The sequence below is a fragment of the Notamacropus eugenii genome, chromosome 2 (genome assembly GCF_028372415.1).
Source record: "Notamacropus eugenii isolate mMacEug1 chromosome 2, mMacEug1.pri_v2, whole genome shotgun sequence".
In the NCBI taxonomy this organism is placed as follows: Eukaryota; Metazoa; Chordata; class Mammalia; order Diprotodontia; family Macropodidae; genus Notamacropus; species Notamacropus eugenii.
Window position 1 is genome coordinate 507,885,409 of NC_092873.1, and position 14,310 is coordinate 507,899,718.

The 14,310-nt window shown below is 43.2% G+C and overlaps 1 protein-coding gene across 2 annotated transcripts in view; it reads left to right on the forward strand.

Annotated features, from left to right (window-relative positions):
- The window catches only part of LOC140530092 (cytochrome P450 4A11-like), a 49,275-nt gene extending 39,733 nt beyond the window's left edge, over positions 1-9,542 (forward strand). Inside the window, exon 10 of one of the 2 annotated variants that reach the window (XM_072649335.1) lies at positions 9,237-9,376. In XM_072649335.1, coding sequence (XP_072505436.1) covers positions 9,237-9,265 — 29 coding nt within the window. In that variant the 3' untranslated portion in view covers positions 9,266-9,376. Of the gene's footprint in view, positions 1-9,236 lie in introns of both variants that reach the window. The other variant, XM_072649334.1, reaches the window with a different exon arrangement.
- The last annotated feature ends 4,768 nt before the right edge of the window (positions 9,543-14,310 follow it).

The following is a 14,310-nucleotide window of genomic DNA, read 5'->3' on the forward strand; positions in this document are numbered from 1 at the left end:
TCACTACTCACCTCCTGGTGTGAGGAAAGGGGTTAGAAAAGGTGCCCTAAACATCGTCTGCTTACCCAACCCTGGCCTGATTACTGCGTCAGGCAGGAAATCCCACTATGTGGTCGAAACACAAAACAATGTACAAAATGTACGAAAACATCTGCAAAGATGATTGCATTCACCATCGGCCCATGGAATGTGTGCACACTAATGGACAACACAAAATCCAGTAGACCTGACAGAAGAACTGCTCTTGTTGCAAGAGAACTCAACAGGTATCGCATCCAAATAGCAGCCCTGAATGAAACAAGGTTGGCAAATGAAGGCAAGCTTACTGAAGGTGGATCTGGATGAAGCTTTTTCTGGAGTGGACACAGTGAAGGAGAGCACTGTGAAGCTGGCATGGGTTTTGCAATAAAAACTAATCTAATCAGCAAGCTGGTATGCCTGCCAAAAGGAATGAATGACAGGCTCATGACAATGCTATTGCCACTCGCAGGAAAATGCCATGCCATCATCATGAATGCCTATGCTCCTACCATGACAAACCCTGATGAAATCAAAGAAAAATTTTATGAAGACCTAGAAACCCTTATTATCAATGTTCCAGAAGAGGATAAGCTTATAATCTGGGTGATTTTAATGCTAGAGTAGGCTCAGACTACCAGATTTAGCAGGGAGTCCTAAGGAGGAATGGAGTTGGAAACAAGAATAGCAATGGTCATTTTCTGCTGAAGACTTGTGGATTGCATCACATTCTCATCACCAACACTGTCTTCCATTTACCTAAATGCAATAAAACTTCGTGGATGCATCCTCACAGCAAACACTGGCATCTAATAGACTGTGTGACTGTAAGGAGAAGAGACAGACAAGATGTGAGAGTGACAAAGGCAATGTGTGGTGCAGAGTGCAGGATTGATCTAAATATCTAAGCTAAATATTCAAATTCATCAAAAGAGCTGCCCTCAAGGCAAAATGACTACCAAAAGAATTAATGTCAACAAATTAGAGCTCTTCTCTGACCGTGAAGAGTTTGTTGCTGACTTGGAGGGAAAGTTGAACCAACACACAGTTGGTAACAGTGGAGTAGAAAAGGAGTGGGCAGCTTTCAGAGATTTGGTGTACAGCACTGCATTTGCTCATCTGTGGCAGAACACTAGCAAATACCAAGACTGGTTTGATGAAAATCATGGGGAAATTCAGAAGGTGCTAAATGAAAAATGAGAACTCCACAGGATTTAGCAGCAGGATAGTTCATCTACCTCTAAGATAGCAGCATTTAATTCCATCAAAAGCAAAGTACAAGCAAAACTTAGAGAGATGCAGGATTCCTGGCTCAGTAAGAAGGCAGATGAAATTTAGTTTATGCTGATAGTAACAATCCAAAGCTCTTTTATGATTCCCTGAAAGCTATTTGTGGACCAAAAACCTATGGTGCATCACAACTACTCAGTGTTGATGGAGCCACATTGATTAGTGACAAAGACATGATCCTAGAGAGATGGGCTGAATACTTCCTTAGAGTTCTCAACAGACTGTCATCAATCAATGCTGAGACCATTGACTATTTACCTCAGGTTGAAGTCAATCCGTCCTTAGCTGAACTTCCAACTGAAGAAGAGGTTTTGAGGGCCATTAGGCTCCTTTCATGTGGCAAAGCACCTACTGCTGATTCTATTCCAGCTGAGATTTACAAGGTAGGGGGACCATTGCTCATACAAGAGCTGATTGAAATTTTCCAGGTTATATGGCAAGAACAGGGTATTCCCCCAGGTGTTTAAGAATGTTTCCATCTGTATAAGGGTAAAAAGAACAGATTGTCCTGTGACAATCACAGGGGGATCTCTCTCTTAGTCATTGCTGGCAAGATTCTTGCTAGAGTCCTCCTTAACAGACTGATCCTTCACTTGGAAGATGGTCATATACCTGAAAGCCAGTGTGGCTTCAGAAAGGGCCAAGGAATAGACAATACGGTGTTTGCTGCCCAACAACTCCAGGAGAAGTTTGAATTGTTTGAATGCAAAATGTATACTTGTCAAAAACACTTTTATGGAGAACTCACATGGGACAGGCGATCACATGGTGGTCAGAAGAAGCGATACAAGGACACTCTAGAAGTCTCTCTGAAGAACTTTGAATTTGACTGTGCAACATGTGAGACACTGGCACAGGAATGCTCAGCATGATGTGCCCACATCAGAAAGGGTGCTGTGCTCTTTGAGCAAAGCAGAATTGAGACAGCACAAAGTAAACGCAGGATGTGCAAATCCACTCCAAATATTCACATGGACTACCTGTGCCCAGCCTGTGGTAAAGCATTCTGAGCTTGTATTGGTCTGATCAGCCACAGTTGGTCACACTGAAATTTCACTTTACAATGGTGATGTCATTTTGGTTCTCTTTGAAGATGAAGGACAACAACCATTTTCACATTAGTCATGATGTAAAGAAGAATTAGAACTAATGGGAAGAACCATGAGAAACAAGAAACAAAACAAAACAACAAAAGAAAAAGAGAGCAAATAGTACGCTTTCATCTGCATTCAGTCCCCAAAATTCTTTCTCTGAATGTGGATAGCATTTTCTATTGTGAGTCTTTTGAAGTTGTTTTAGATCCTTGCATTGCTTTGAAAAGATAAGTGTATCAAAGTCAATCATTGCACAATGTGGATGTTACTGTGTGCTGTGTTCTCCTGGTTCTGCTCATTTCACTCAGCATCAGTTCATATAATTCTTTCCAGGTTTTTCTGAAGTCTACCTGCTCATCATTTCTTATAGCACAATAGTATTCCATTACATTCATATATCACAACTTGTTCTGCCATTGCCCAGTTGATGGACATCCCCTCAATTGCCAATTCTTGGCTACCACATAAAGAGCTACTATAAATATTTTTGTACATGTGGGTCCTTTTCCCATTTTTGTGATCTCTTTGGGATACAGACCTAGAAGTGGTATTGATGGGTCAAAGGGTGTGCAGTTTTATAGTCCTTTGGGCACAGTTCCAAATTGCTTTCCAGAATGCTTGGATCAGTTCACAACTCCACCAGCAATGCATTAGTGTTCCAGTTTTCCCACATGCTCTCCAACATTTATCACTTTCCTAGAACTTTTATCTTTTCTTTCAGTACCACCATCACATGACCTATGAGACAGAGCAATTGCATTCACATTAGTTATTCTTGGTTAGTACTATCTGTTGAATTCACAGGTGGCTATCCATCTGTGGCAAGCAGCATCTAATACAGTGTGGTCAAAATTCAGATCAGAGGTTTGTTGTAAGTTCACAATCATAACATTAATTCCAGACATAATGGCTTTGAACTTTTTGGTGATAACCTGCTTCTAAGCCAACAACTTCAGTTGTTGTGTGACATGGTGAGGATAAAAATTATTTAATCTTTTTAAAAATTTCATTTAATTCAGTTTAATCGTTTTTTATTAAATAAGAGAGAATGAGGCAGAGTTCTGAACCAATGGCACTTTATTAAATGGTTCACGGTCCCCTCTATGAAGTGAACTTCTGATCATTCTCAGAGATGCCCCCTCCTTCCAGGTCCTATTTTTATGGGGTTAGATATCTAGACCCTCATGAACAGCCATAAAAAATACAGAATAATTCCATTGGTTGACATGATCTGTCAGCAGGGTAACAAGTTGGTTGAAGCAAGAAATATCTCCACTGACTAGGTGATCACAAGATAGATGGGCTTCTCCTTAGATTAGGCAGGGGCTATACATATGCTCCCACAACATATGGTGGTGATGGGGTGAGACCTTCCATCCCATGTCACCACTCATGCTTGGTTTGGCCATGGAATTTGAGCAAAGCAGAATGGAGCTATCTTTTTTATTTTTTAAAATTATTTTATTTGTTTTCAGTTTTCTACAATCACTTTTATATATCTTAGATTTCCCCCCTCACTCCCCCTCTTTACTCCCTTTCTCCCCACTCCCTCTCCAAGATGGTGTGCAGTCTTATATAGATACTACACATACATTCCTATTAAATACATTTTCACCTTAGTCATGTTGCATAGAAGAATTAAAATGAATGGGAGAAACCACAAAACAAAACAAAACATAACACAAGAGAAAATGATCTGCTTCATTCTGTGATCTAATTCCATAATTCTTTCTCTGGATCTGGAAGATGTCTTGCCTCAAGAGTCCATTGGGAAATTTTCAGGTCCTTGCATTGCTGTGAAGGGCTAAGTCTACTAGAAAATTTCCTCACACACTGTGGTTGTTGCTGTGTACAAAGTTCTCCTAGTTCTGCTCCTTTCACTCAGCCTCAGTTCATATGAGTCCTTCCAGGCCTCTCTGAAGTCCTCCTGTTCATCATGTCTTATAGCACAATATTATGCCATTACATTCATATACCACAACTTGTTCAGATGTTCCCCAATTTATGGGCATCCCCTTGATTTACAGTTTTTGGCCACCACAAAGAGAACTGCTATAAATATTTTTGTACATGTGTGACCCTTTCCCATTTTTATGATTTCTTTGGGATACAGTCCTAAAAGCGATATTGCTGGGTCAAAGGATATGCACATTTTTGTAGTCCTTTGGGCATAATTCCACATTGCTCTCCAGAATGGTTGGATCAGCTCACAGCTTCACCAACAATGAATTAGTGTTCCAACTCTCCCACATCTTCTATAGCATTTACCACCTTCCTGTTTTGTTATGTTAGCCAGTTTGATAGGCGTGATGTGGTACCTCAGAGTTGTTTTGATTTGCATCTCTCTAATCAATAGGGATTTAGAACATTTTTTTATATGACTATAGATAGCTTTAATTTCTTCCTCTTAAAACTGCCTGTTCATATCCTTTGACAATTTATAAATTGGGGAATGAATTGTATTCTTGTACATTTGACTCAGTTCTCTATATATTTTAGAAACGAGGCCTTTAGCACAGACACTAGTTCAAAAATTCTTTCCCAGTTTTCTGCACCCCTCCTAATCTTGGTTGCAATGGCTTTGTTTGTGCAAACTCTTCAATTTAATGTAATCAAAATTATCCATTTTGCATTTCATAATGTTCTCTATCTCTTGTTTGGTCAAAAATTTCTCCATTCTCCATAAATCTGACAAATACACTATTGCTTGCTCCCCCAATTTGTTTACAGTATTAGTCTTTATACCTAGATCATGTATCCATTTGGACTTTATTCTTGTGTACTGTGTCAGGCATTGATCTATGTCCAGTTTCTGCCACACTGTTATCCAGTTTTCCCAGCAATTTTTGTCAAAGAGTGAGTTCTTATCTCAGAAGCTGAGATCAATGGCTTTATCAGACAGTAGATTGCTATATTCATTGACTACTTTGTCTTGAGTACCTAACCTATTCCACTAGTCTACCCCTCTATTTCTTAGCCAGTACCAAGTGATTTTGATGATCGCTGTTTTTTAATACATTTTGAGGTTTGGTAGGGTTAGGCCAGAATGGAGATATCTTTGTCAGCATTCTTACGGTTGTGTAAGTGAATTCCACAGCTGATAAATAAGTAATGAACATTACTTTAAAGTTTGAGGACTATTATAGGGCCCTTGTATTATTCCTATGACATACAAAATATGGATTAATACAGTGCTTATTCTTACCCAGATATGCAAAACAGGCATAGCAAAATACAGAATCTCATTGGTTGATAGACTTTGCTTTTGAGGGCTCAAAATGACATATTAGCAGGAGGGTGGGTCATAGATTGAATGAAGTATGGGGCACCTCCACTAAGTGGTTATAAAATGTTCACTTGCTTGTGTTGGACAAAGTGACAAGAGAAGCAAAAAAAAAAATTTGGGAGACTTTCCATGTAGTTGAGTCACCTCCACCACACTGTATTTGGTCATCATGACAAGGAAAAACAAGGTTAGAGGGCCTCTAGTTAACTTCCTACGATTAAGCAAGTGAACTTACAATCTGTAGCTCACAGCTCTGTGACCAGATATGAAGAACTATATATATAATCATTACTCCTCTAGAATCATACCAAATTGATTAATACTGAGCAGAATAGAGGAGGCATCCTCAATGAATCAACTTTCTAAGGGTACTATGTCTCACTGAGCTCTCTTTTAGGAAAAACAATTAATTACTGGCAGAATTAATTTGGAAGATTTGGGAGAGAACTGTTTTCATGTCCAACAGATTGGTATCCAGATGCTGGATGAAAGGCTTGATTGGATCTGTACAGGCTAACACCTAGCCAAGTCTTTGAAAGAATGTTCGCATTTATCTATCCATTGGCCTCCAAAGGGTTTTAGAGGTTTTATAGTGATTTGCCCTCTCTGCTCATAATGCTCTTCAATCATGTATGGATAAGTACGGTTTGTCAGTGGAACCTTAGGTCTTAACATATTTGTAGCACTAACCACCAAATCCTAGAACATTCTTAGACCTTGGAGCTCTGGGGACATGACCAATTCAGAAGTTTCTCCATCTCTTCTGGGTCAGTGCTCATGTCTTACTATGATATTATGTGACCTACATAACTGATAGAGGGGTTATGGAGTGGGCACTTGTCAACTGATGACTTCCAATCAACTTTTTTTTTTTGTAAGACAATGCAACATTTTAATCCACCTTTTTCTGGTGTCTTAGAAAGCTAGATAGGTAGCTAGATGGAGAGGAAGATGACAGAACATTTATGAAGCACTCACTCTGTGCCAAGCACTGGAAATATACATGCAAGCAAAAAGAAACACAGTTCTTATCCTTGAGGAAGTTACATATGAATGGGGATAGACAGCACATGGAAAGGAGCTGAAAAGCAGGCTTGGAGTGAGGGAGAACTGTATGAGGGAGCAAGGTCAAGCACTTCAGGGATCATGGGCTGCTCTGGGTTTGAGAAGCACATGAATGAGAAATCAATCAGCATGTGAAGAAGGCAGCTGGGGGGGGGTGTGTGTGGAGAGGTCATCCATGAAGTGATAGGCTGGTCTTTCCAGTGACAATGAAGTCTCTAGATACACTAGGAGTTTGGGGGTAATTCATGTTTGACTACCTTTCCCAGCACCAGTTGGAAAGTGGCAGGTGCCGCTTGGGGGCACACTTTCAAATGGCTACATTATACTTTTATAACAGGTAAACAAGCTGTCCTTATTGAGTCCCTTGTAATTAGTCTTTGGTATGTACCTTATATTTCTCTTGACTTTTGTATGTCGAATCTTCTAAGTTCAGGTTTTATAAAAAACAAAATCCTAAAAGTCTGACAGTTTATTAAATGTCCATTTTCCCATTCAGGATTACACTTAGCTTTGCAGGGTATGATATTTTTGGCTGGAACCCCAGCTCTTCTGCTTTTTGATGTATAATGTTCCTGTGGGCTTTTAGTGTTGCTGCTGTCAGGTCTTGTGCGGTTGTAATTTTGGCACTGTCATATTTAAACTTTTTTTCTTGCAGCTTGTAAAATTTCATCCTTGAGGTGGGGGTTTCAGAATCTAATTATGATATTCCTGTGGGTTTTCCTCATAGGATCTCTCTCAGGTGCTGATCGGTGGATTTTATCTACTTCTACTTTCTCCTTTTGTTTTAATACTTCACAATTTTCTTTAATTATTTCTTGTATTATTGTATCAAGATTTTTTTTGATCGTTTTCTCTTCCTGATCTGTTCTCCAGATCTGTTGTTTTTCTTGAGATGTTTTATATTCTCTTCTATTTTTCATTCTTTATATTTTGTTTTATTATTTCTTGATCTCTTATAACTTTGCTATGAAAATCAAATGAGCCATCACCATGATCCAGTTTTTCCTTAAATTTTCACTCAGCAATGTGGTTGGGATGAACCTGGTTCAGAATTATGAAATTCTGAACTTGGACAAAAAAACCTGAAATGTTAAAAACAGATGGAAATTCTTAACCCTTAATATCAACTCTAGCAATATCTTATGGATGTTTTGATTCTAACCTTGAGAGAGTACTTTTTATTTGAACTAAAAAAGAATAATTCTTGTCTGTCATAAGCTCATATTATACTGAGGGAAGGCAACATATAAGAGGGAGCTGAAAAGCAGTCTTTTCTTAACCCTTATTCTTATCTCTAGGACTGGATGATTTTCTTCACCCTGAGATACACTGAATTGCTCTTGAATTAATATGCATCCATTACACTAAAACAACCTTTGATTACACCCCTGACTCCTCTATCTGTTTAGGAGAAATGTGAGACTTGAATCATGGTGCTTGAGCAGGAAACATTAGTTTTGATATCTAGTTTCTCCTCTTCCCTCAGAATTCTAATTCTGGAATTAGAAACAAGAAATCCACAATTAAACAGGTAAAGAGAGAGACCAATAATCAAGAGTAGTATTTCCTAGTCAAGCTCCATGATTCAAGTCTCAGACTCTTCCTGATGGAAGCATTTTAGCTTAAAACATATAAATAGCACATATTTTTCAGTGTTCTCTCCCCTACCAGCTCCTTGAGAGTAGGAACTATTTTTTGCCCTTTCTTATATTCCTAACATTTAGCACAGTACATGGCACAGAGGAAATGTTTAACAAATGCTTGCTTAATGATCAGCTATTTAAATGTCAGTAATTATTTTGCTTACTGGGAGTATAGAGGATATAAAGTTGCAGTGGTGGGAGCTCAGTGTTTCTGCCATAAGAAATGTAGTTCAGTGCAGCTGTGGGAGTGAGAAGAAAAAATCTATTGCTGAAAGGCCTGAGGATACCAGTCCCCCGTCTCTCTTTAATGTCGAAGCTGCCTGAAACCAGCTCATGAAAATAGAAGATCAAGGTTTTTTGCTGGTTTTGTTATGCTGGTTCATTTTACTGCTGTTACTTTTTAGAAAGGAAGAAAATAAATAGAGCTAATCAAGAATCCTCTGTCATAAAGAAATATGGTTGTGAGGGGGCAAGGACTTTTCTAATCATCTGTGTTGTGTTTTTCTGTGTTGTGTGTATCACTGGGGACATCTTGGCCACACCAAGAGTTGTCTGAGATCTTGGGCAAAGAATATATGGAAATGCTTGGTGGTGATAAGACTTGGACACAAGGTTAATGTCAGATGTATGACTGATAACATTTGTTGGTCTTTCCCCTTAGTCTTGGACATGCCTGTCCAGGACCAAGGGCCCTAGCCATGAATCTAGAAATGTAGTTGGGACCAGGCTGTGGGAAGTCTTGAATGCTACAATGGGTGATTGAGATTGAATGAATCTCTGCTAGGTCTTGGGTTAAAAGAACCTGAAACATCTCTTCCCTTCTCTCTTCCACATCTCTAGGAACTGCATTGGGCAGAAGTTTGCCATGAATGAAATGAAGGTGGTCATTGCTCTGACCCTGCTCTTCTTTGAGCTGAAGCCAGATACCACAAAACCTCCCCTGCCTATTTCAAAGCTGGTTCTCAAGTCCCTAACTGGGATCCACCTCTGGATGAAAAGACTCCATTAATACTGCCCCAGAGAACAGAAAATGAGGAGTCCTTCCTTTCTATCAGTCATCTGTCTGACTCTTTACCTGCCCAACTAGGACTTTCCCCTGCTTTTCTCTTTCACGCTTGTCTATAATAAAGATCCCACAGAACAGAATCTAGAGCACCAGGGGTCATTCTTTCTCCTGGAAATGTGGAGAGGAAAAAGAATAAGGGTGGTGAGGGAATGATGGGAGAGAAGAGGAGTAAGAGAGAAAGGATGGAAGAAAGAAGGAGGGAGGAAGAGAAAGTCAAAAGTCATCTGAAGGTTTGGGTTCCATTTTAGGGCTAACTTTGGGATGGATGTTGAACATTCAATGGAGGGTAACAGGAGACCATGACTTGAATGAACTGGGCGTGATCAGCTGGAACAAGAGAAGATGTAGTGGGGGGACATGGGAAACATTTTCAAGAACTTGAAGAACTCTCATACATAGAAGAGGGATTGTTTTTGGTCTTCTTGGCCCTAAAGGACAGAACTAGGAACAGTGTGTGTGTGTGTGTGTGTGTGTGTGTGTGTGTGTGTGTGTGTGTGGGTGTGTGTGTGTGTGTGTGGGTGTGTGTGTGGGTGTGGGTGTGCATGTGTGTGTGTGCATGCGCGCCTTGCCTTGCCTTTGTCTTGGTATCCCAGACTGGCACAGAATAGGATTGGATTCTAAATCTCCTGGGAACTGCCTGCTATCCCAAGGCAGTAATGCCTTAGTCAGTCAATTGACAAACTTTTTTTTTTTTTAAAGCACTCATGTGCCCATGAATCCCTGGGCTAAGCACTGGGTATAAATGAAAGGTTAAAAAGTCCCTGCCCTTAAGAATCTTTCATCCTAATCATAGGATACCAGCCACACACCAGAAAGTCCAGAAGCTGCTACCCTCTCACAAAGACCCCCCCCTGTACAACCTAGCATTTGCACTGAGTTTTGAAGGAAGCCAAGGGTTTTCAGAGGTGGATGTGAGTAGGGGGAACATTTTCGGAGTGCTTAAGAAACTGGATCCATTCTTTTCTCGATATGCTTCAAATGACCATTAAATACTTACTGTGAGCATGCCCTGGGCTGGCACTGGAGGAGATCCCAATTTTAAATTAGATACAATAGCTACCCTCAGGGAACTCACAGTTGAGGAGGGGATCTGATAGCAATGAAAAGTCATAATACAATGCAGAGCTAGAATATAATAATAAGAGCTATAATAAATCTAATCTTTGAATTCTACCATTCCCCTCCCTCCCAACCTCAGCCTCCTTCTTTATAATGCCTTTGCTTATGCAGCAGCTGGAAGTGACCTCTTCATCCTCTGAGCCTGCAAGATCACTTGGGTTGTACCTGTCTGATGGTCCTTATGATGTTCTGATCTGATTGTTGGTGGGAGTTTTTTAATCTCTTTGTATGATTTTATTGATGTACAGATCTCCTGGTATGAGAACTTCTGTTGTTGCAGACAAACAAGGGGTCTTTGTAACTTTTAACCCGGGTTCCTTGGGCCAATCGATGAAGTGACTTGCTCTGGGTCACAGAGCCAGGATATCAGAGGGAGAACTGAGCCCCCCAGATCATCCTGCCTCCACAGCTGCCTTGTGTCCACTATACCACCCTCCTTTTTGATAGTTTATGATTTTCTCCATTCTAAGCCTCAGGTTATTAATCTATAAAATGAGAATCATAATACTATCCTTACTTTGCAGGGTAGATGTTGCAGAATTTGTGGATGAGTCACCAAACGTTTAAAAAATACCCCCTGGACTTCTTATACTGGAATTACCCTCCACCCCTCGGGCCCATTCCTCTGATTGGTTGGTTCCTTTCATAACCTCCAGGTCTTTAAGCCAGCCAGGTCTTCATCCTTTCCAGGCTCCCCTTCAGACCTTCCAGAAATTTTCTATCATGTTCCTGCTCAGGTACCATATCCTCCATATGCATTCCCTGCTTTCTACATTCCTTTTTTGTATTGATTTCCCTCATTAAAAGTAAACTTCCAGAGGACCGGGATTGTCGTTGAATTTGAATTAGCTTGGTGTTCAGGGAGGACTAGTACTTCTGGTGGGAGGGGCTGCTTCTCCACTGTTGGTACCCACCTGTCACCCACCTCTTTACCTGTGGCTTCAAGAAACTGTAGCATGTGCAGTGGCCGCAGAGAAGGACAAATGAAATAAACACCCCAAGCCTCAGGGGCTAGAATGGGCGATCCTCCATCCCAGTTTAATTCATGACACCTTCATTGTAGGTGAAGTGTTTGTGATCTTCATCTTTTGGAAGCAGCAGGAAACAGTAATCCTGTGGTCGTTTTAAAATGTAGCCTATTCTGGCTCTGCCACCAGTTAAAGGAGACTACTCTTCTGCATGTGAAAGGGAGCGCAGGAGATCTCCATGTTAGGCATGCTCCATTACACAAACATAGTCAAGTGAAATATGTGACCACAATGGTCGCGTTCAAGAACCATAAGCCTTACTCTGCATCCTGAGCCCATCACCTCTCAGTCAAGAGGTAGGTGGAAAGCTTCATCATTCAAGAATCATGTCTGGCCATTGCATTGAATCAGTGTTCCCAAGTCTTTCAAAATTGTGTTTATCCAGTGTTGTTATTATTCCATAAATTGTTCTCCAGGCTCTGCTCACTTCACTGCATCAGTTCATACAAGTCTTCTCAGTTTGTTTCAGGTCTGTGCTTTAGGAGGATAACTGGTTCCCCAAGGAGTGGAAATTAGAAAGAAAGGAAAGTATCACCAGAGTGGGGGGGATGGCCTGAGAAAGTCCTAAGGGATAAAGGGATGAACAATCGTGGGAGAAAAGAATGGGGGTGGAAGAGAAAGGCTCAGAAAAAGATAGGAGGAGAAGAGACTGTGATCCGATGAAGAAACTTCAGTGTTCTTTATCACGGGAGCGGAGCATTTGTGAATGACAAGATCGAAAGGATGCCCATCCTAGGATACAGCTGAGGCAGAGTGGAGGAGCAGGTCATGGGAGTTTGGTAGCTCAAGAAAGTGAGAAGGGAGGCTGTTTGAGAGAGCAACGACATCTGCGTGGAAGTCTATGGAGGAGAATAGGGTTAGGGTGGAGAGAGGGAAACTTCTCCATAGGTGCTAGAGTAAGCAGTTTCTCTTTTATGGAGGTCTGAATTCTGCCTCCAGGTTCTTTCTAGGAAGGCTGGGTCTCAACTTTGAGAGAGGGAGGCAGCTCCTCATGTTCTACGGAAGGGTGAAAAAAGCTCTAAACAAGCCACTGCGGCCAAGGAGAAGAAAAGTCAGACGGTGGCCTTGCAGAAGAAACACACAGGAAGCAGACTGTCTCTGGAGGGACAGAGGGCATCCCAAGAGGCACCAGAGCTGAGGACGGCTACTCCCCCAAGGTCCTTTTAGCAGAATTAGGGTTAGTCCTCGGAGGAGACCAGCAAGCGTTGGGTAGGGAAGTCAAGGTTAGAGAAGTGGAGGTGGTTTGTCTCCTTCTGCTTAGGGGAGGCTGGGACTTTGGCGAAGGAGGAAGGATATAAGAAGCCAATATGAGAATAAACAGGAGGATGTGAATGGGCTGGAAAGCGGCGTGTGAGAGGGCTCTGGCTCTCTAGTCTGTGACGTAAGAAGGAAGGGCTTTTGGCCAGGAAGACTCTACCTGTCCGAGTACCGGCGGTTCTGATTAAAAAGAAGCTTAATGACAGGTCTGGAGGTTGGGGCGGGGCAGGAGAGAAGGAAGAAAAGGTATAGATTCCGATGCTTAGCAAGATCCTGGAGAAAACATCCGGCCAAAAAGCAGAAAAGAGGAATCCCGGGCCGCGCGCCGGGCGGGGGGACGGGAGGGAGGACGGGGCGCCGGGGGAGGGGGCGGTGCTACTCGCAACTTTGTTTCTAACTTTCAGGGGCTCCGCCAAGTACCGCCACTCTCGCAGTGCGCATGCGCCGGGTCCTCCACCCGCGCCCGCCCCTCCCGGAGTCTCCTCCACCTCTCCCCTCCCCTCCCATTCTGCCGCAGGCGCCCCCCTCCGCCCTCACCTCACCCTCCCCCAGACTCCGGGAGCTGCGGGGCGCGCTTCGCCGGGTACGCGCTCGGGGCCGCGGGCGGACGGTGGGGCCGGGCGCGCCTCGGGAGCGCGCGCGTGTGCACGACGGGCTCGACGCCCCAACCCCCTCCTCTCCCTCCCCTGCGCCTTCCTTCCGAGAGAGCGAGCGAGCGGCCGGGAGGGAGGGCAGTGGTAAGAGCCGGGCGGACCCCGAGACCGCCCCGGGGGAGCGGGGCAGGGAGGGGCGCTGCCGGCAGACTTAGGGGGATCCCCGGACCGGGGCGGGGCGGCGGGCCCCAGGGAGGCCGGCCAGGCCTGCGGCCCCTTCTTCTTCCCCGGGGGGAAACTGAGACCCCGGGGGGACGTAAGTGGGCCTTACCTCACTGCCTCTCTGACACCGGGGGAAACTGAGGCACGGGACCGAGTGGTCCTCACCTCGGTACCCCCTCTGACACCGGGGGAAACCGAGGCACGGGACCGAGTGGTCCTCACCTCGGTACCCCCTCTGACACCGGGGGAAACCGAGGCACGGGACCGAGTGGTCCTCACCTCGGTACCCCCTCTGACACCGGGGGAAACTGAGGCACGGGACCGAGTGGTCCTCACCTCGGTACCCTCTCTGATCATGAGTAACCTACAGGAGAATTTTTCTGTGAAAGGTAACTTTGGGGTAGATTTCATCCAAACTTCCTAACCAGGAGAGGTGGCCAAGAAGGAATAGGCTGCTTTGGATGGGCTTCCCTTTCATGTAAACCTTCAGGCAGAGCCTGGATGACCACTTGTTGTAGATGGTCTGGTTGGGGTCCTTTCTGGTGATATAGATGGGTTGGACTGGATGGTCTCAGAAATTCTCTCCAGTTCTCAAATCTTGCATTTCTGTGGCTGTATTGTTGATGCAT